The sequence below is a fragment of the Parus major genome, chromosome 7 (genome assembly GCF_001522545.3).
Source record: "Parus major isolate Abel chromosome 7, Parus_major1.1, whole genome shotgun sequence".
NCBI classification, from domain to species: domain Eukaryota; kingdom Metazoa; phylum Chordata; class Aves; order Passeriformes; family Paridae; genus Parus; species Parus major.
The window spans coordinates 18,279,879-18,299,969 of NC_031776.1; the positions used below are offsets into that span (position 1 = coordinate 18,279,879).

The window sequence follows — 20,091 nt, forward strand, 5'->3', positions numbered from 1 at the left end:
CATAACTACCAAGAAATACACAAAAACCATCACTGCACAAACCTGTTAAACAAAATTCTTATCCTGACTTTTCACCTCTCAGGACATGCAACCCTCACCAGAGGTACTATTCGTGTTGTGCTATAATACAGCACCAAAACATCTGCTTCCCACATGATTAATTTAACAAATAAGTCAACACACAGACATACTCTGAAACAGGACACGGCAGCATGCAATAGCCAGTGTTGAGCCTCTCTAGTGTATCAGGTAATTGTCTACAGACTTAGAGGGGAATCAGAACAAGACAGCCATAGAAACAAGATGGTACTCAGCAGTAACAGATTATTAACTAGTTATACTCTTATAATAACCATATGGCATATTGCTTCCTTCAAGCTTATTTCATAATATATCAGTTTCATTATAATACAAGACCATCTACTAACCAAAAAAATACTTCAGTTGGAATTTTCTCCTGTGCAACTGCATGGTTGTTTTTTTTTAAATCCAACAGATGAACTCATTTGAACTATGAGCATATGTCTACTCAAAATGCTTTAGAACTGAAGATTTTTGCTTCTTCAGAACATTATTAATTACCTCTGAAGGACTTGCTAAATTTCACTTGCAAATAGCTATATACCATATGGGAGACAACTACAAACTATTTTTACCTCCTGACATATCAATGGATTTTAAAATCTATTCAAGCTTGCCACAGGAAGAATTTTTAATACTTTCTCAAACAGCTACATTTACAAACTCGAATATTTTCTAAAGTCTACATTACATTCTAATAGATAAGATCAACTTCAACATCATTTTGATGTTTAAGTGTTAACTTAAACATCAAAAACACTGAAATCTGCATGGAAATCAAAAGGCTCAAAAATGCGACAATCTGATTTTTCCAGAACAAATGAGAATTACACAAGGTGCCTCAAGCAATTCAAGGTACCTAAGGCAAATCAGTATCCATCTATTATGCTATATTCCACCTTCTTTTTATAAAGGCACCAGAAATAAAAAACTAACACTCAGGTATCCCTATAAAGCAAATTATACATTTAATTAGTACTACAAGATTAACACACACCCATCCTCATACTCTAGGGCAAACCATCTCTAGATCTACATTAGCCATCCTAAAGGTAATGAAAAGATATTCCAGATTCTAAACTGGAGAGATTTCTTTTATAGCAGATTAGTTAACTGAGACTTCACAAGAAGTATTTTTTGAGCTGCATAAAATAAATAACATGAATATGGAGACCAGATAACAAGAACAGAAACAATAGTTATTACAGTATTCATATACAGCATCTACACAAAATTTTATCTGAGCAAACAGATGGTAGATAAAGTTTGTAAGCAGGCACCACATTTGATTCCCTTGCTATTAATAGAAGCCCAGGCTGCAGTGGTCAAGGTTATATCAGGCTAGACACACTCCAGTTTCCTAAGTCCACCATGAAGGCCATCCAACTTTGACATGCAAAGCATTACCTTTGTAATTGGGCAGTTGATTTGTATACACAAAGTTAAAACACTGTATAAACATGCTGCATGGTAGCAATTCAAGTCAATAGGTAAAACTCTGCTTGTTTGCACACATTAATATTTTTCACAATGGTTTAGGCTTAATTTACTTTGTCTTGCACAACAAAGTTTCTAGTTCACTTAATTGCAATGGCTTAACATCAGTTCTTATCTGCAGAAACAGAAGTGACCTTATGTTAAAAGCAGACACCCCGTATGCTGTCATGTATTGTCCTCCTATGTCCAAGAGGACAGGAAAACCTACTGCTCAACACCGAGTGTTGTTTCTGAACAAATATTATGCAATCCTTTATCTTTAGTGACCAAAACTCCTGAAGGGACCTACCTCACAAATAAGACAATTTACTCTCCAATTCTACCATTAAAAGTAGTAAGTAGGGTACATAGAAATGAGAAGATTGTTACTCCCTTGGGGTTTGCATCTGCTTACATTGCAAATTTAACAGCATTTTTTATTTCTTCTGCATTAAACCAGCTTTCCTCAAGAAGAAAACTGTTTAAAATAAGAGACAACTGGGAAAGCTATACAGTCTGGGATGAGAGCAGGATGACAAGTTATTTTAATATGCACCCTACAGTAGTTCAATTTGTGTGTACTGTTAAAATCCTGCCACTAAGAGGAGCCCTAAGTCTAATCCACAGTGAACAGTGGAAGAAGTAGTATTCATTTTTTTCCTATTTCTCAAGATCAAGGGAAACTCTTAATTCAGTGATGCTGAGGAAAGCAGAATCACCACAAGTTGAAGAAGAACTGATAAAGAAAGAATCACTTTTTCTTTGCAGTAGCAACTTGAAACCACTGAAGATTACTGAAAGCAAAAGTTGGGAAGAAATTCCACCACTGGAGGAAGTCGATCAATAAGAAGACCCCACCAAAAAAGAATGAATAAATGATGAAGGCAGATAGCAAGAGAAAGAAAAGCTGAGAAAAGCATAAGAAACAAAAACTGAAGCCACACGAAGGCCTGCAGCAGAAAAATGGTGATTAGAGATGCAAAGAACTGGAATCAAGGCAACAACATCCAAGAAACAGAAGAAACAGAATTAATGAAATCTCTAAGTAGAAATGCAAAAAGAGAAGGAATCTTAAGATGCTGAGTGAGTGATATAGAGTTATAGACTGTAAATTTGCAAAAGCAAGAAAAGAACCAAGGAAAATGTTTTAAAATTTCTCTATGTTCCTAGTGTTTTCTGGTAGATACGCCACAATTTAGCATACCATCTCATCCAGGCTAAGACAGTCAAGACAGACTATTCCAGAAGGCTTGTCAGAAGAGACTCCTCATTCAAGCACTCCAAACTGTCATCTAGTGAAGCCTTTAGCTAGCTGGTGAATCAACAGGAACATAAGGAGCTCCAAAAGACACTCAGTTGTATAATTTGAAGTTTACTGGCTAGGTATTTCCTTCATCCAGTAACTGATCTTTCCTTTCACCATTGAGTACATATTAGAACAAAGAAGAACTTAATGTGGTACCGATTCCTCTTCTGACGAGGCACTTCAGTCTTGCCCCCAGTAGGTCAGAATACAAAAGACCTTTGACTTCCACAAAACTCTACCCTATTGTATTCATCCGAGCGTTACCAGATTCCTTGATTTAAAGCTAAGGTGGCAAAATGAACTGTAGACTGGGAAATCACACAGAAATGGCTCCCTCTCACTCAATCTGTTCAATACTTTGGCTTATCTGCTCACATGCTGTCCCAAAGTATTTTGACTTCACGGCTAGCTGTGTTAGGCCAAGGCTGCAAGCTGGAAGGTGACAGGTACTGCCTCCCATGCACTCTGCCTTATCAACTTCCCTGAAGGCAGGCACTCGCTGCAAGGGCAACAAAATTCGCAGGAGCGTCCTAAAAAAAAAAGGCGCACACACATCAACAAAGCCACCTTGCCGAACCCCGGCGGACTCCTCGCTCAGCCCGTGGTCCGAGCCGCAGCCAGGGATGGAGTCGGCCTCACTTACTGCCCTCCCTCAGGGCGGCTGCGGGCCGGAGCCGCGCTCCCGGCACGGCCCGGGCACGGCTCTGCCGCCCGCGGGGGCGCCCCCGCCGGCAGGTGCCCGCCCGCCCCGCCGCGGCCGCCCCGCGCTCACCCGGCCTCCCGCATGACGTTGCTGTCGCCGCAGTCGCAGGCGCCCCCCGCCTGGCTCCGGAACATGTTGTAGTCGTGCCCGGCGTGCTCGCCCTGGTGGAAGCACTCGGCGCACAGGCTCATGCAAGGCGAGATTCCGCACGTCCGGCACCGGTAGGCCACGAAGTTGGCGGTCCATACCAGGCCGCACAGCGTGGCCGGGTCGTAGGCCCGCACGGCTTGCACGAAGCTGTCCCAGGGCTCCCCGCCCGACAGCAGGCAGCGGCACCACTCCAGCGCCTCGCCCGCCGCCTCGCCGCCGCCCGGGGCCGCCGCCGGGGCCAGCACCCGCTCTAGCAGCGCCCGCAGCTCCGCCGCCGCCGCCCCCGCGCCGCCCTCGCCGCCCAGCGCCGTCTTCAGCCGCGCCGCCGTCGCCCGCTTGTCCCTGCTGCTGGCGCCGGCCCCCGCCATGACGGGACACCGAGGGGCCGTTACGGCCGCGCCGGGCTCCTGATCCGTGATCCCTCCGCCGCCCTCTCGCTCCCCGCCCCGCGGCGCCGCCCTCTCGCGATAGCCGCGGCACCGGCGCCCTGCCCGCCGCCCGCGCCCCCCTCCCGACACCGCCTCTCCCCTCCCCTGACACCACCCTCCTCTTCCTCCGCCCCTGCCCTCCCGCCGCCCTCCCAGCGCGCAGGTGCGTGCCCCGCGCTGCCGCCGCACGAAATGTCGCCGCCCGGCGGCTCGAAACTTCACGTTCGTCCCGGGGTCCCGGCAACCGCGGGGAGTGTGGAGGGCGCACCTGGGCCGGCCGGCGGCCCCGACGGCAGCAGAGCTCATTTGTTACCGATCCGTGCCCGCGAAGCGGCTGCCGTGAGACGCCTTGCGGCCGCCCGTGTATCCTGGCCACAAGAGTCCCGCCGGGCTCAGGTGGCGGCGGCTTTGAGAGTCGGAGCAACTGCGGGGAATGTGGGAGCACCTCTGAGGCTTCGGCCCGGCGCTTCTGCGCTCGCTGCCATCAAGCGGCCCCGCTGGGGGTGCAGAGCAGCGCCGGGCTCCGGCAGCAGCACCGCACCCTGGGGTGTCCGCAGAGCTGCGCCCAGAGGTAACCAGCGTGCGGCTGCCTGCGCGCTCCCACCAGGAGAGAACGCATGTGGATGGGATTTACCGTCTTTCACATAGCGATCGGCGGTTTTAAACCTTGATAAATAGATTTTCAACTGTGCAACGGAAAACTTTATACTAAAAAATCTATTCCTGAACGAGAGTAACCTTCTACTGACAGCTACGGGCCTCAAGGCAGCTGCCTGTCTTCTGGCTTTGCCTGCGTTTCCTATGGCTGCCCGTCTGCTGGCGGCTTGTGTCGCGCTGCGGTTCTTCTCTCAACGACCGCTTTTCCCAGCGCACCGGCAAAATTCCAGTTCCTTGTTCTGTCCCTAAGGGCTCTCAGTAGCGGGACCACCGAGAAAGCCCGGTCTGCCAGGTGTGTCTTCCGGCGCTTTCTCAGGAACCGCGCAGCGGTGACACATGAGGCTGCAATAAAATGTCTCGTGTTTCTAATACACGACCCCATAGCTCGCACTTGTTAAGGACACACGGAGAAGTTCCGTGGCGCTCATTCCCGCAGGTGCCCGTCAGCCCGGGAAGGGGCGGGGCGGCGCGTCGGAAGTGCGCGGCGGCGCTCGGCCCGGCCCGGCCGAGCTGCGGTGAGTGCGCGCGGGAGCGAGCGGGGGCCGGCGGAGCGGGGACGGCGCTGCGGGGCGAGCGGACGGTGGAGGTGGTGGCGGTCGCTGGGGCTCGGTTCCTGTCCCGCTTAGGGCTGGCAGCGGGCGGGCCCGGGCGGTAGAAGCGGAGCCCAGGGCCTGAACTGCGGGAGCCGGAGAGGAGAGAGGCTGCCGCCGCTCCTTCCCCATCATTGGTGCGCCGCCAGCTGCGTCCCGGGAAACGGCAGGATGAAAACACCCGGGAGGTGCTGAAGATTACCAGGGGGGTTTAAGTATGAAATAATTTAAGACCATGTGTGGTTTATTTTTATTATTGTAACTGATTACGCATTATTTTCTTTAGTTAAACCATAAACATGAAGAAATTAAAGCTTAAAGAACTGGAAAGCTGCCTTCAACAAGTTGATACTTTTGAAAGTCCAAAACTACTACTTGAACAGTATCCAACTAGACCTCATATTGCAGGTAGAGGTGGCCCACACTACTGTTTCCTCTTTTACTAGTTTATCAGCACTTTTAATTCAAAAAGCTTTTCTACTGCATTGTCTCCTTTGAAGGCTTTATACTAAAAGTAGTTAAGAAAGTATATCCAACAGGAATGTGTATAGTAGTATTATGGTCATGTCCAATACAGAAATCAAATAAATTAATCTAAAAGATAATGTTGTGATAGGAGCAATTTTAATCTGTAACTGTAAAAGCTGAAATGGAGTTATGTCACGACCCCCAAAACCAGTAAAAGTGTATATATGGACACTTGTCTATACCTTAATTATACTATTTTCCGTGTTTTATATCTTTCTGTGGTTTTTCCCCCACAAAGTTTAGAGGCATAATTTTTCTACAAGCAATATACTCAGTGCTCTATCTCTCCACCAAAGATCCAGAGTTTGTAACTCGTCAAAATGATTTTGACTCTTCACATATAAATGAAAAAGAGAACTACAGGTGGTAAGAACATCACCTGGAAATTAATTAAATGGGTTTTCTAGTGCAAAATTAAGAGTTTTCTGAAGGCAGAAACAGCTTTTCTTGATTAATCACACACATATTTGGTATTATTGACCTGTTTTGTTTGTTTTGGTTTTTTTTTCCCAGCATGTATGCTTTATACAATTCACAATACTTTTGATGATATTGAAAACAAAACAATTGCAGATTTAGGATGTGGTTGTGGCATGCTCAGCATTGGAAGTGCAATGTTAGGAGCAGGGTAAGTATTCAATATTAAATTTGGTTATATATTTTTCTGGCATAGAAGAATAGAAATTAATACTGAAACATAGCAATGCTGAACTAAAACATTTCAGGTTAATCATCTGGTGCATAATCAGGCTGTTTATTAAGTTTTAACTATTAATAAGCATTCATACTGTGAAACTGATGGACACTTGTCATGAATTTGGAAGCCATTCGCTTTTCCCGTAAGCATTAAATGAACACATGAAACATCTTTAACAAAATTTAGATTTATACTTGAGAAAGGGCAACAGAAGTACTTGAATTTTTATCAGCACTGAATTTATAATGTATGCTTGTTACAGTTCCTAGATAAGTTGTGTACACAGATCCCTTACTGTAGAATTTAAATGCCATTTTAGTTTGTAGTAGACTAATATGTGACACTTTTCTTTTTTTAATAGATTCTGTGTGGGCCTTGACATAGATGCAGATGCACTGGAAATATTTAATAGCAATATTGAAGACTTAGAGCTCACGAATGTCAACATGGTTCAGTGTGACATCTGTTCTTTATCTGACAGCATGTCAGATGCTTTTGATACAGTTATTATGAACCCTCCCTTTGGTACCAAGCATAACAAAGGTTGGTAATTATCAAACTCGGAAATTATTATAAACAAAACAAGTAAGGGAAATGCTTTCAATGAAAGATCTCCCTTATCAGTTATGTATTCTAATTGCTTAATGTTTTGTTGATCTGGAATCAGCTTCCTAAGATTAACAACTTCAGCATTGTAACTGACAGTCACTGGGATTTGAAATAAACAATAGTAAATATTTCATATCCCTATCATTTTTATTTTATTAAAAGCAATTGAGTATGTTTTAGAAATACTTTCTGTACCTTCATGTATTCCGTGCTGTTTCTCAAGTATCTATTATTCCAGAAACAAAATAAGCAGATCTTTGAGCTTCCATTTAACAATTCTAATAATTTCATCATTCTTTTAGGAATTGATATGATTTTTCTGAAAACTGCTCTACAAATGGCAAAAACAGCTGTATATTCCCTTCACAAAACTTCAACACGGCAGGTAAGTTCTTCATTTTAATAGGGCAAGAACTAACCAGACAACAAAATAGTTTGCTGTATAGATGTCTATAGCTTCATTGATTTGCTGATTACCGTGTGGGGTGTGGTTGGGGTAAATACTGATTTTATCAAATAACTGCAGTCTCACATGCACCAAGATAACTATGTGATCTAATGCTTTGGCTTGAAAATCAAAAGCACAGGAGACTTACTAAGTACAGAGGTGTAGATGTTTATAAAACTGATAATCTTGAAAGCTCACTTACACACTATCTACTATTGTAGCACATTCAAAAGAAAGCAGCAGAATGGGAAGTGAAGATGGAAGTCTTAGCAGGTAATACTTGTTAACAGAAAAAAAACCCAAAAATCTTTTGTTTTGGGATATTATCTCTAACACTGCCAGCCAGTCATAACAGCCTGAGATAAATTTAAGTGTGATTTAACACAGAAGTGACACAGGTCTTTCTGTTTTTAACATACCTTTTTTATTTTTGTGCTACCTGGCTAGAATACCAGCTGGCATTTAATAAAGCTCCAATGAATACATATTCTGTGCAGAATTAGATTTGTTCCTGGACTAGATTTTGTCTTTAAGCAGAAGTTACCTCTCTTCCTGCTTCAAAGGGAGCATTGCTGAAAATGTGAAGCACAGGTCGGTTTTCACACACAAAAAACCCATCCTTAGTCGCCCAAGTATTTTTGCCAGTTACCTTCCCAGTTCTTCAGTACCACTAACCAGATGCTTTTTACAGTCATAGAACTTGAGAAGTTAAGTTGCACAAGTGCTTGAAGCACAGCTGCATTTCAGCCATCCAGTTAAATGTCTGATGTGGATGGCTTCAATATTTAGTCACTACTGCAGAGATAAAACAGGTATGACAGGCCACAAGAGATACAGACATTAGAAACAGAAGTACATAGCTGTAGGGCTAAAGAGGCTGATTATCATCCTAGTCTAACATGTATTCTTTATACTGTTCACAGAACTTAGGTTTGACTTACCAGCATCATACAAGTTCCATAAGAAGAAATCAGTAAGTATAAAACCTAACTGAAAAAATACTGAGGTAAACAAATTCTCCTTAATGAACTTTAGGTTTTAGGGCTGTATGTGTACTGGATGAAGAATGCTTACAGCATTCAGTCACATCATTGCTGTTCCTACATTTTGTAGCTTAACAGGGAAAAGAATCCTGATAATGCCAGTCAAAACGATACACAAAGATTAAAGCCAGCACTGCAATTAGATGGAATAAAGCTAAGGGGTAGCTTCCTTGACTCAACTCCTAATGCTAAACCCTATCTGCATATTGGACTTTCCAATGAAGTGCTGAAGGCCACAGTAACAAGGATGTTACAGCAGTAGCATTATTTCAGAGCCAACCTGGGGGTAGCAGGATAAGCTCATGAATTTCATCTCACTGTTAAAAGATACAATCAAGACACTACAGTATGGCAGCCTAAGCCCACTGCAAGTTCCTAGCTACTAAATGCAGGTCTGGAAACTATGTATCCGCATCCCTTACCATAAGGGAAGCAGAGAGGAGACTGAGAAATAGTTGAAGACCATTGGGTATGTTGAGCAGAAAAGAAGAGAGGCTTTAATCAGCTGGTGACTATGCTCTTGGTGACTTGAACTTAAGATTACTTAAGTCTGTCTTTATCTTTGCTACTTTACAGTTGAAACATTATTTTGTATTAACCAGTCTTCAGTGGAAAGTAGTTTTAAGTTCCGAATTTATTGCCAGCTGCTATTAAACATAACCACAAGATTACAAAGTCCAAAACATTTTACATTTGAATGAGATGCCAGAAAAATTCAGACAACCTGACAGTATAAACAAAACTATAAATAGAAAAGTATTTCAGAGTTTTATGTTAGGAGTAAGCATGCTGCTTAAACAAAAAAAGAAAGCTGTAACCCAATAAAATGAAGCTTTTCTCTAATTGTAGGTTGACATTGAAGTGGATTTTATTAGATTTTCTGCAAAAAAGTCCTGAACTGAGGCATGTCTTTAAAACCTATTGAAAATGGAACAATAAAACCACTATTTTTTAAAATTCTTTTATTTGAGTATTACTGATTACCATCTCCATTTTCTGTTTTCAGTTGTTTTGGTGCAGGTTCTTCCTTTTCTGTTTCCTCTAGTGGTCTCTTCTTGGGACTTGCTGGTTCTGTAAGATTGAATATATAGTCATTTAAGGTAAAGGAAAGCTTTGCCTGAAATCTTCTGAAAAAACAAACTCTTCCCACCATGTAAGTCTGAGTCCCAGTTATCTACAGCCACAGCTACACTAGAGGATTTGCTTGTTACTGTGACTAGAGCTTCTGGATGTTCTAAAATACCCCCTTCTGAAGAGCTTCAGCCCTCCCTAACTCCACAGCAGGAGGGCAAGTAAAAAAATGAAGGAGTAGAATCTACCAGAAGTAGGGTTCAGTGGGTTTTAGTTAAAAAGGTCACTATGTAATGAACAGAAAGTTAGCTCTTCTCTGCTCCAAGCTGAATACTGACAGGCCAAACTATTATATCTTCTCATATCCTTAAGGGGAAAAGTGCCACTCAAGAGACTGAATCTGTACAGTTGGGTAATGCTGCTGACAACCACCATCTTTCAATGCATAATGTTTTAAACAGCTGTGCAGTATAGCCTTATCAATTATCTTACATGCTTTTTGGACAGCTGTGGAAGGAATCGAGCACAAGGCTCTTAAGGCAGATACTGTCAGGAAGGCAGAAAAGCTACAAAGCTGAGCCAAATCTGAAACACTTGTAAGAAACATGAGTACATGGAGCTACTTTTTGTAAAAGTACTGAATAAGCTGCATGAACTGCACAGAATGACATACCTGTTTTACTATCATTTTCACCATCTTCTTCGTCATTCTCAAACTTTATTTTCTTGCCCTGAAACTGTATTTTTCCTTTTTGTGCACCCTGAGGTATCTTTCCCCCTCTTCCTTTTCCTTTAATTTTGCGCCCTGTGGAGATACAAGATCAGGAACTTTCTATCAGTTCTATCTTTTAACTGGCCAGCTGCAAAGACTACTTTACAGTTAAGGTCAGTATGTAGTATATATTCACTACTTAAAGAGTGAGTTTCACACACCAGTTCTAGGACATTTTAAAGGCTTAAATTAGAAGAGGAAAAAAAGAACCTTTTGTTTTCTGTTTCAACAATTCCTGCTGATCTTCCAGGATTTTTTTCAGGGCTTCTTTCTCTGCATCTCCTTCTAGCACTTCCCATGAAACATCCTTGTTCCGGAGCTGCAAGTTTCCATTATGTGCTGCTTTGGCTTTTTCCAGAGCTTCTTTGGCAATATCCTTAAATAGGATAATTCCCTTTAAAAGAAGAGTGGCATTTGCACTTTAATCTTACTGCAAAAACATTCAGCTAAAATGATGAACAATATATCCTGTTAAGTGCCTCAGCAAATTTATTACTGATGTATGATTGTAAAACATATCAAGACTGAAGCAAAGCCCTCAAACTGTGCTAATGAACATTCCCAATTTTGTTTGACCTTACCAACTAACAAGGCTGGAACCTTTATCTGTTCTTTTGAAAGAAAGGAATAATTTAATTCTCTAAATATTCTGCAATTTCAAAAGACAATAACTTACTTGATAACATAAAACAACAAACATTTAATCATTCATTTTCAAACTTCAGTATGGGAATCTTAAGTCCTTGTCTAGGATTACTAACCTCCTTTGCACCTCTAACAAAGTGTATCCACTTGATTTCTCCGTGACCAGAAAATACATCATGGAGGTCTTCTCTGCACGTTTGGTCATCCAGATCACCAGAAAACTTCAAAAGACATCCTGTCTTTTCTTCCAGAGACTTCTAAATTAAATGAAAACCCCCACATTATCACTGAAGACTCAAATTTGAATATTCATATTCCCCCCTCAATCCTCTTAAATGCGATAGCGGTAATTAAGTAGTTGAAGTTACAGTAATTCAAGGATTTTTCCTATATAACCTAGTTCTGCTGATGATCAAGTCTTGTACAGTGTGTCCCCCCTCATTTTTTTGAGTTTTCCTTGCTTATTGTGATACATTATATGGAATTTAGGACTCCTTTCGTATATTACTTACACTACTTAAAATTTTAAAAAACCAGCTTTCTGAAGGCTGACAGGTTGAAAATTTATATAATACCAGTGAAATCCTTAATGGATCCTTTAAATGCCATATAAGAACAATCATCTCAATGGTAAACTCAGGATCACTCTGAACAGGCAAACATGCCTATTAAGAAAAATTAGGGATGTGAGCCTTTAAACAAAATTAGTCTATTGAAAATAAGATTAAAACACCATGAAAAAACAGTCTTACTTAGTTGGAAAAGCTGAACTGACTTTCTAGAAAGTGCTCTATATATTACAGTATTCTATGTTAGCTTTATAAAGTGTAAGTGATTTAAAAAACCCATACCATTTCAGCATCTGCTGCTTGTTTCTGCTTTTCTTCTTTTTCCCTGCAAAAGAGTTAATTAGTTATGAGTCAGTTCAAGCATGGTCAGACAAGCAAAACACACACTTTGACTGACAATGACTCACTGTTTAGCTCTTGCTTTCGCTTCTACTTTGTTTTGTTTCCTTTCTTCGTTCTTCTTTGTACAATACTCCTCCCTTCAATAGAATATAAATTAATTTAAAATATTCTGTTATAATTAGTTTGTAAGACAGCAGCGGACATTAAACCGTTGAAATTATTTTTCCAAGTTCAGATGTTAAGTCTCCAAAAGGTTCATCTATCAATGCCTGTACAACAGCATGAAAAACTCACTTCTCAGGCCAAGCCAGGTTCTTGTGTAAATCCACCCTCACCACTGTTAGTTCATATATCAGTTAAGTGGACTTACTTGAAAAGTACTATCAGCTCTGTGTCTTTGTACTTTTGATTTGGTATCTCTGTAAACTTCTTAGCAGATTCAACACTATCAAAAACTGCAAATATTGAGCCCTGTGAAATGATAAGAGATTGTTAAGAGTAATTGAACAGAATGTTTTCCAGGAGACATGCCTGCCCCAGGTCTAAATGCTCATCATTACCTTAAACGTTCTCTGCAATGTTCTCCTCATTTGAATATTTTCAACTGGACCTTTATCCTCAAGCCATTCTTTGATATCATCAAGAGTAGCATCTAGTGGAAACCCTTTCTGCAAGACAGCAGTGAGCTTCAATTATATGCCACAAAGTGACTCTTAACAATTATAACCTCTACAATACAAGTTAATTCAAGATTTACTCTCAGATGGTGATCAGCTAAAGTCATGCAGGACAGCACACAGAAAAATTTACTTACAACATATACAGATCTGTTTTTAATTGCAGCCTTATACTGGTCATTTAATTCGGGAAGGGGTTTATTTGGAGATCTTCTGATTTTAGTTTTGTCTTCATTTATTTCCATTAAACCAGTCTTGGATTTTCTTAGTGCTTCTACAATAACATCATAATCTTTTGAAAGGCGACTTAACCTATTGAGTAAGTAAACAGAAGTTATTACCAATACACAGGCAAAACTGAAGCCAGATGTTAAAAAAGCAATAGGAATTGTAAATGCAAATCAGTAAGGCCCCAAATAGAGATAGGTAGGTGAAAGTTACTCTTTTATCCACATTAGTTGTACTTTGCTTTACCTGTTGAATTTGATCATTACTTCCAAAGGTACCCAGCCATCATCTAGTTTGATCTGTTCCTTTAGAAACTTGTCTCTTGGTAGATTGTGATTGCCAAAATAGTACTGCAAAAAGGAAGGGGGAAGGGAGGGGGAGAGAAGAGGAAAGAGACGCGTCTTTGAATTTTCACCCTTAAAAAGCTCATTTTTGTCTAACAGTTTACTGCAGTAGATTGACACATACCAAAATTAATTAATCCGAACAACTGGGAATTCTGAAATTATTACTTCCTGCTTTAATGTGATACTTGGCCAAAAATTAGCTGCAATGTGTAAGCTGTAAAAACAAAGCCACCATAAACCTAAACAAAGCAACCCTACACTGAAACAGTGCTTCATCCAGTTAATGAATTGGTTGAATTAATGAGGCAAAGACAGATCGCAATTTTGTTTAGGAAAGGAGCAAAGCTTATTCTGTTAACATGATAAGCATTCACCACCCTGATCAAGCTCTGCAGAGTCAAAAGTCAAATTTGTCACCAGCAGATCCAGGTTGTGCTCCTTAAGGGGTATGTATGCAAGAATACTGTATTTGCACCCTGAAAAATCATACTCATAAGACTGGAATTTCTAGGTCTCATTCAAGAGAATACCATAAGATAAATCATTATTTTATATTTAATTTTTAATTTTATTTAATTATTATGTTCTTATTTCAATCTTGTCCAGCATGGGAAGACATTTCAGTTCAAGACAGAAGAGTTAATAAGATTCTTTCCCTGACTAGCAGTCATCTACCAAAGGTGAAATACTTGAAGCTGTAAGATAAATTGGACTATTTTCACCAATACTGTGGTGCTTTGAAAAGTCAGTGCAAGTTTTACAACACTAAAGCTCTTCCTTTAGTACATCTCAAACTCACATCAAAAGTCTAGTTTTGTCAACTATATATAGCAAACAAACAAAATACAGAGGTTGAGGAATCTCCATGTTTTGTTTGTTACATACAAATAATGGCTCCATATGGTAATGGGCATTCACGAACAGCTGCATTTTTGTCCTTCAAGAAAGTGGTTTTGTTCTAGATGGCACTTAAACCAATGGGCTTAGGTTTTTTATTGTAGGATAACCCACCAAGCCTCTAGTGAGACAAAGAGTTAATCTAAAATAGGCATATAAGTTTAGCTATAATTTGTAGCAATAAATTACAAAGCTGTAAATAATAATAGCAAGTTATGCAATGTGCCACTATTTTGACCAGCAGAGATTCCTGAGGAGGAGGATTTTTTCCCCACAAAAATTAAGGTACATAGAATTAAAATGCACTCTCCTCCCATTTGTACAGGTAGAATAACCCCAGCAAACACAGTAGTAAATTGTTTAATGATTCCCTTACTATAGCACCAAAATGCTAGCAAATCAAACCTTTTCTGTTTTGAAATGGCGTTCTTACAACCAACTCTAGACAAGTATAGCTTCCAACTTAAACTACAGTTACAACTATCCTGAAGTACTAAATACCTGGTACAGACTTGTGATGTTTTTTAAAGAGCTGGAGATTCGAGTCTAACTCCCAATAAAGTTAACTTCTGGTAGCCAAGCCCCTGCCAATGAAGGCCCCTAAAACATCTCAGTCCAGACCTCAAACTATAATCTGAACTTACCTCAATTTGTTGACAGATTTTGCTTTCCAAGATAGACATGTTTTCACCATTTCCATTTTCAGCCATTTTCACCAGCTGTTTTCAAGAGAATACAGAGCAAAAGCACTAAGTTTTGAATAGTACTTTCTACAGACTTACATTCATGTAGCATTGCATTTCACTGCAGCCTCATTTAAATAAGGTAACAGCCAAATTCATTAGCCATACATTTATGCCTTGAAGCAACTATTAACGTGGCTGCAGAACTCCAAAAGGAAACTATGAAACAACTGGAAAATAAACCTTCTCACTTTGGTTGTTAAGACAGCATTTGGCATTCAGCAGGCAAGATAAAATTTAAAGAATGCTGGCACTTCACAGCCTTGTTATTTGTCTTTTTCTAGGTACAGATTCTCAATTCAGAACAACAACAAAACTAAGAGCCAACATTTGTTTTTTACATCAAATCCAACCTCGCATCACTAGGCAAAACAATAAGAAAAATATTCAATTCCTACATAAGTATAATGAGAAATGTTTCTGAAGTTTCTGTCTCCTGTTTAATCTTTGGAAAGTTCACAGAACTTACTGGAGGATGGAATGAAAGTATCTGCATTTACTGACACATCCTAAAGATGTCTTGTTTTCGCCTTTACAAATCTGTCTTCACTGCAGTTCTGCTTGAACAGTGAATCAAGTATCTTTGATAACATAAGACATTTTAACTTGGAAGTAACTTTACTTAACTGCCAGCAAGTGTATAATCCCAGTACATCAGATGCAGTCACTAAGAAAGAAGCAACTGGCCAGAAAATTAACAGGGATCAAACATTTTCTATCTAGTTATTCTTAAGATAAGGACAGAGTGCTAAGGCTAGAATGGGAAGATTAATCCTTGAGAAAAAATGTCGCTTTTATGAAGCTGTCAGAAATTAGTCTGAATTCAGTTTTGAACTATGAAGCAGAGATTTCTTCTTTCTCTCTTTGAGCACGAACACACTTGTTAAATCCAGCTACAGAAGATGAAGTGGTTTCTTGGTTGCATTACCCCAGCTCATAGATCTGTGACCACAAAGGCTGGTGACAAAGATGGTTTTGCACTCATGTTTTGAATGGTTTATTGGGAAATTTAACCATACACCTTCTGCTCTTCTGCTACTTGCAGGACAATAACATCTTTCAGAGCATCAAGTTGACTGGCAACACAGAAGCAGGGAAAACTCCCCCAAGGTGCCCTAGTTAGGAAATTATGTTTTTCATCAGAATGCCCATTGGCAGCCTCATCTTCTTACTTTAGTATTTTAATTCCCCAATAATTGTTCAGCCTACGGCAGTCTGCAGTATTTCCATTTCCTCCTTTTCCTGATCTCAATGCTACATTCAATCCTTGGAACTTGTAATTCTTCAGCACTTACAGCCTTGAAGGGTGCTGTGCTTGCACCTGTACCTAACACTGTAACACTCTTTAAAGCAGGATTTCAGCAAGTGTTAGCTGCCAGCTATGCTGAGTGTGATCCATTTAGCTAAAAAGCACTTCACAAAACCTGGGCCAGAGCACCCAAGCTGAGAGTTGCAGTTACTTCAGAGATGTCCCACATGAGCCACCCTGACTACAGGAGAATGACACCTCACCACTACTCAGGTGCTGGTGCTATCTTAACACCCTACTTGTGAGAGAAATCAGTGTTCTATTTTACCCAATTTGATCTCATTTAATGGCAACATACAGAGCAGTCTCTGACTGCTGTCCCAAGCCTGCCTCAACCCAGGTACCAAAATACTCAGAACCAAAAACTCAGTTTCCACATAAGACTCAGCTTCACTGTAAAGAAGAGAAAAAAACAAAGTCTACTTCCTTAGCAGTGTTTCCAAGGTTAATACCAAAAAGCATGATCTAACACAAGATGTAGGACACATCCTTTAGACAAAGTCTTACGTGTGGAAATTTTTTTCTAAAAAGCATCCTTTCAGTTGCAAGTAATAAACTGTAGGAAAGACTAAGAAAAACTCAAGCTTGCCACACATGGAATTCAGTTCAGTGATTGAGCTCTAACCTATTTAGAACAAAAGCAGAAGCAGCCTTCTAATTTAAGAGAAATTCTAGCCTTGTCTGCACATGCTCACTTCAGACTCTTTAGCTCAGTCATTTGGCACCAGACAACTTCCAGATCAATAGTTTTCAGTTGCTGTGCAGTGGTGAAGACTGATAAAAAGCTACAATGAACAGCAATCACAGTCTGAACTGCATGCAAAATACTACAAAAGATTTCATTTTAAGGGCGTTCTTAATAAACTACACTGACTTGTTCCTTCCACATGCCAAAAGTCTGTATCAGTACCACACAAAACATAAAAAACAGGTTAAAATAAAGCAAGTAGTCATTAGTTTTAAATTAAAAAAAATTACAGCCAAGCCCCTCAACTAGAACAATTAGATCCCACACTATATTAGCCAGATCATCAAGTAGATTTTCTTCTTACCAGCCATTTAGTTTCAAGCTCTGGACAAAGTTTAGTTGCAGGCTGATTCTACCATTACTGCAATAAAGTGAAAGGCTTTTTTTAAATAAGAAAGCTTTCCCGATAAAGTAACATGGAACTGTTAATATTATATAAGAGGTCTGAGCCTGTTTTTCATTTAAGGGTAAGGATTAACTACAACCACACATTTTTCTCAGATGTTTTTCCAGTAGAATCAGTGCAATTCAAGAAAAAAAATTCTTACGAAGAATTTTTAAAGTAATTGAAATGTCAGACCCTGAACTGTGCTAGGAGACCATCAGTTTCCTGTTAACACTTTTACACGCCTGTAGCAGCAACACAGCCCTCTTCAGAGAGCCTCAGGCGCCGCGACCCAACCTCCCACCCAGCGAACGCCTCTGTCCGGCAAGAGCGGCAGCGCTGCCCTCGGGCTGGGCCCAGCTCCCCGCGGCGGGAGCGGTGCCGCCGGCCCCGCTTTTCCCGCAGACCCCGAGCCCCGTGGGTAGCGCCGGCGGCTGGAAGTGACCGCGGCGGGCCGGGCCCGCTCCGCGCCTCCGCCGGGGCAGAGGCGGCACGTGCTCTCCTGCTCCGGGAACCGTCCCTGCCTCCCTCCCGGCCGCCGCGCCGCGCCCGGTCGCCAGCCCTGCCCCGGCGTGGCCTGGCGCTCCTCGGCAGGGCCGGGCCCCGCGGGGCACGCCTGAACAGCGGCCCCACACGAACCTGCGCGCTCAGGCCCCGCTCCGCCGCTTCAGACACCGCGAGTCCGCGCCGCGCGGCCCAGCAGCCCCCGCGGCCAAACCGCCCCTCACGTGAGCGCCACTTCCGGGGAGGGGCCACAGAGCGACCCCCGCCCCACGCGGCCCTCGTGCCCGCCCCGCGCCGGGAGCGTGCGCGCGAGCCCGTGAGGGCCCCGCGCGCCCGATTCTGTTCGCCCTTTCTGTTCACAGCTTTTGCGCGATGAGCAGAAAAAGTAAATTAACAACTTGAATTTGTGCAGTGGTGGTATATTAAATTTATTAACTATTGCAAACATTCATTTAAACACTACAGATGTACTGTGGGCATCTATAGCACTACGAACGTGGGCAGAGCACAATTGAAAATTTTAAGAAATAGTACTGACTTTACAACTGATTTGATTTCCACATTATTTAATTTTCTAGTTTACAAGTGGAAGAGTAAGACAGTGTCTACCATAATACAGGTCCAATAGCACAATAATTCAGTGTTTACATTGACTGTTTTTAAAAACATGTTACAGATGGCTAAGAGACTCCCTGCTCTAAGCTTCCCACCTCTCGTAGGCTGCTGACCAGATGTCAGAAACCTGTTGCTCTTAGCGAGTTCATTTTCCTGCCTGTGCCCAAGACCTGATTGCAGCACACCTTCTTGGGATGTGATATGTGAATTAATTTAAAAGGGCATTGTAGGTTATTGTGAAAAATAGCACCAGTTGAAATTTAACCATGCATCTGAATGCATTCTTCTCTCCGTTTATTCTAATGCATTGAAAATCTCAGAAATTAGGATTTAACTGAAGTCCTAAGCAGTATTTTCTTTGACTTTTGCTTATGCCAGCCAGTCCAACAAACGCTCTCCTGACAGGAGAGAACTGAAGGCTTTTTTTCCATTTGGCACTTAACACTGAGGCCAAATAGCAGCATTTGCTTGCCTGCAGGTTGCCCAGGGGCACAAAGCAGAGTCCAGTTTCCAGTGCCTGTGCTCCAGCCCTGGAACAGCACTGTCTTTCACCAACATCAAGCACCTAGTCTGCAAGCAGTTGACAAGTGGACACTGAGGGGGTTGGTTTTGTTAGTCCTCACCTTCTTTTTAGGTTCATTCACTGACTCATGACTGTCCGTGACAGGATAAAGGCCAGAATGAACTTCAAGGCCAGCCACAAGCAGCTGTTCTATGCTTGTGTTTTTCAACAAACATCAAGCTTCATGGGAACATAATTTGCACTGAAAAATTACATAAACATGTTGAGTTTGTTCTGGTTTCATTCAATACAAAGATCACCTTCATGTTCTTGTGATATTGCCCTTTAAATCCCCCCTGCCCTTGAGCAATTCTCAGCTGTGGAGATTTCCAGGCGAAACAAATTCACTTTATCTCTTTTGCTCACCTGCTTGGCCCATGCATTTCAAACAGCCTCTGAGTTCTATTCTCCACAGCTCATTAGAGTTTGGAGTCTTTAAACAAATTACATTGGATCCTTAAATAGATCTCAGTGGGATGGGTTACAAAACAAAATACTAGACACACACACAACCTCTGACATTGTGAGGCAACATATGAAAATATTAAAAAAAGAACCGTACATATACACCACAGAACTTCACATCAAAGCCAGAGTTGAGTGCCACCTGTTACCAGCAATCAAATGTAAGTCAGAAATAGCATAAAAATGTGAAAGAATAAAAAAAACGCTGAGCGTGCTTATGATCAAACAAAATAAATATTATAAACTCAGAGCTTACTACTTGGAAAAGCCATTTCTTTGTATCTGAGAAATCAAATAAAAACAAAATTTAATTTTAGGTGGCAGTGCTGGTGTGGGAAGTTCCCACCACACCGTATGGCAGCCCTGTGTCATCCCTGCCTCTCGCACCAAAGTCTAACAGCTGTTTCTGCAGTCATTTTATAAACTGGATTGGGGGTTCAGTGCTAAAAGAGCCTTCTCTGTTCCCCAAAGCATTTCTTCATTTGGATCACTGCTG

At 41.5% G+C, this 20,091-nt stretch overlaps 3 protein-coding genes across 10 annotated transcripts in view; 1 reads left to right on the top strand and 2 right to left on the bottom strand.

Annotated features, from left to right (window-relative positions):
* The window catches only part of UBR3 (ubiquitin protein ligase E3 component n-recognin 3), a 103,205-nt gene extending 99,064 nt beyond the window's left edge, over positions 1 to 4,141 (bottom strand). For 3 of the 4 annotated variants that reach the window (XM_033516150.1, XM_033516148.1, XM_015634519.3), the window contains exon 1: positions 3,636 to 4,141. In XM_033516150.1, the coding sequence (XP_033372041.1) occupies positions 3,636 to 4,084 (449 nt within the window). In that variant the 5' untranslated portion in view covers positions 4,085 to 4,141. The remainder of the gene's footprint in view (positions 1 to 3,635) is intronic. The other variant, XM_033516149.1, reaches the window with a different exon arrangement.
* Positions 4,142 to 5,208: 1,067 nt separating this feature from the next.
* METTL5 (methyltransferase like 5) lies at positions 5,209 to 17,385 on the top strand. 4 transcript variants are annotated; one of them, XM_033515965.1, is made up of 8 exons: positions 5,209 to 5,316; positions 5,678 to 5,799; positions 6,433 to 6,547; positions 6,978 to 7,159; positions 7,528 to 7,610; positions 7,895 to 7,946; positions 8,597 to 8,646; positions 15,292 to 17,385. In XM_033515965.1, exons 2-8 carry the CDS (start codon positions 5,691 to 5,693, stop codon positions 15,325 to 15,327), a joined length of 627 nt encoding a protein of 208 aa, XP_033371856.1. In that variant the 5' UTR covers positions 5,209 to 5,316; positions 5,678 to 5,690; the 3' UTR covers positions 15,328 to 17,385. The 4 variants fall into 4 exon arrangements, with proteins under 4 accessions (XP_033371856.1, XP_015490158.1, XP_015490159.1 ...); XM_015634672.2 differs by lacking the exon at positions 15,292 to 17,385 and adding an exon at positions 9,566 to 9,676; XM_015634673.3 differs by lacking the exons at positions 5,209 to 5,316; positions 15,292 to 17,385 and adding exons at positions 5,369 to 5,579; positions 9,566 to 9,676.
* On the bottom strand, positions 9,333 to 18,189 carry SSB (small RNA binding exonuclease protection factor La). Of its 2 annotated transcripts, XM_015634666.3 has the most exons (13): positions 18,089 to 18,148; positions 17,369 to 17,425; positions 14,909 to 14,983; positions 13,267 to 13,370; positions 12,930 to 13,104; positions 12,676 to 12,783; positions 12,486 to 12,586; positions 12,181 to 12,252; positions 12,056 to 12,098; positions 11,321 to 11,461; positions 10,770 to 10,953; positions 10,461 to 10,592; positions 9,333 to 9,787 (listed from the first exon to the last, which is right to left on the bottom strand). In XM_015634666.3, the coding sequence occupies exons 3-13, from the start codon at positions 14,972 to 14,974 to the stop codon at positions 9,690 to 9,692; spliced, it is 1,224 nt and encodes a 407-aa protein (XP_015490152.1). In that variant the 5' UTR covers positions 14,975 to 14,983; positions 17,369 to 17,425; positions 18,089 to 18,148; the 3' UTR covers positions 9,333 to 9,689. The 2 variants fall into 2 exon arrangements, with proteins under 2 accessions (XP_015490152.1, XP_015490150.1); XM_015634664.3 differs by lacking the exon at positions 17,369 to 17,425 and having other exon boundaries at positions 18,089 to 18,189.
* Positions 18,190 to 20,091: the final 1,902 nt, after the last annotated feature.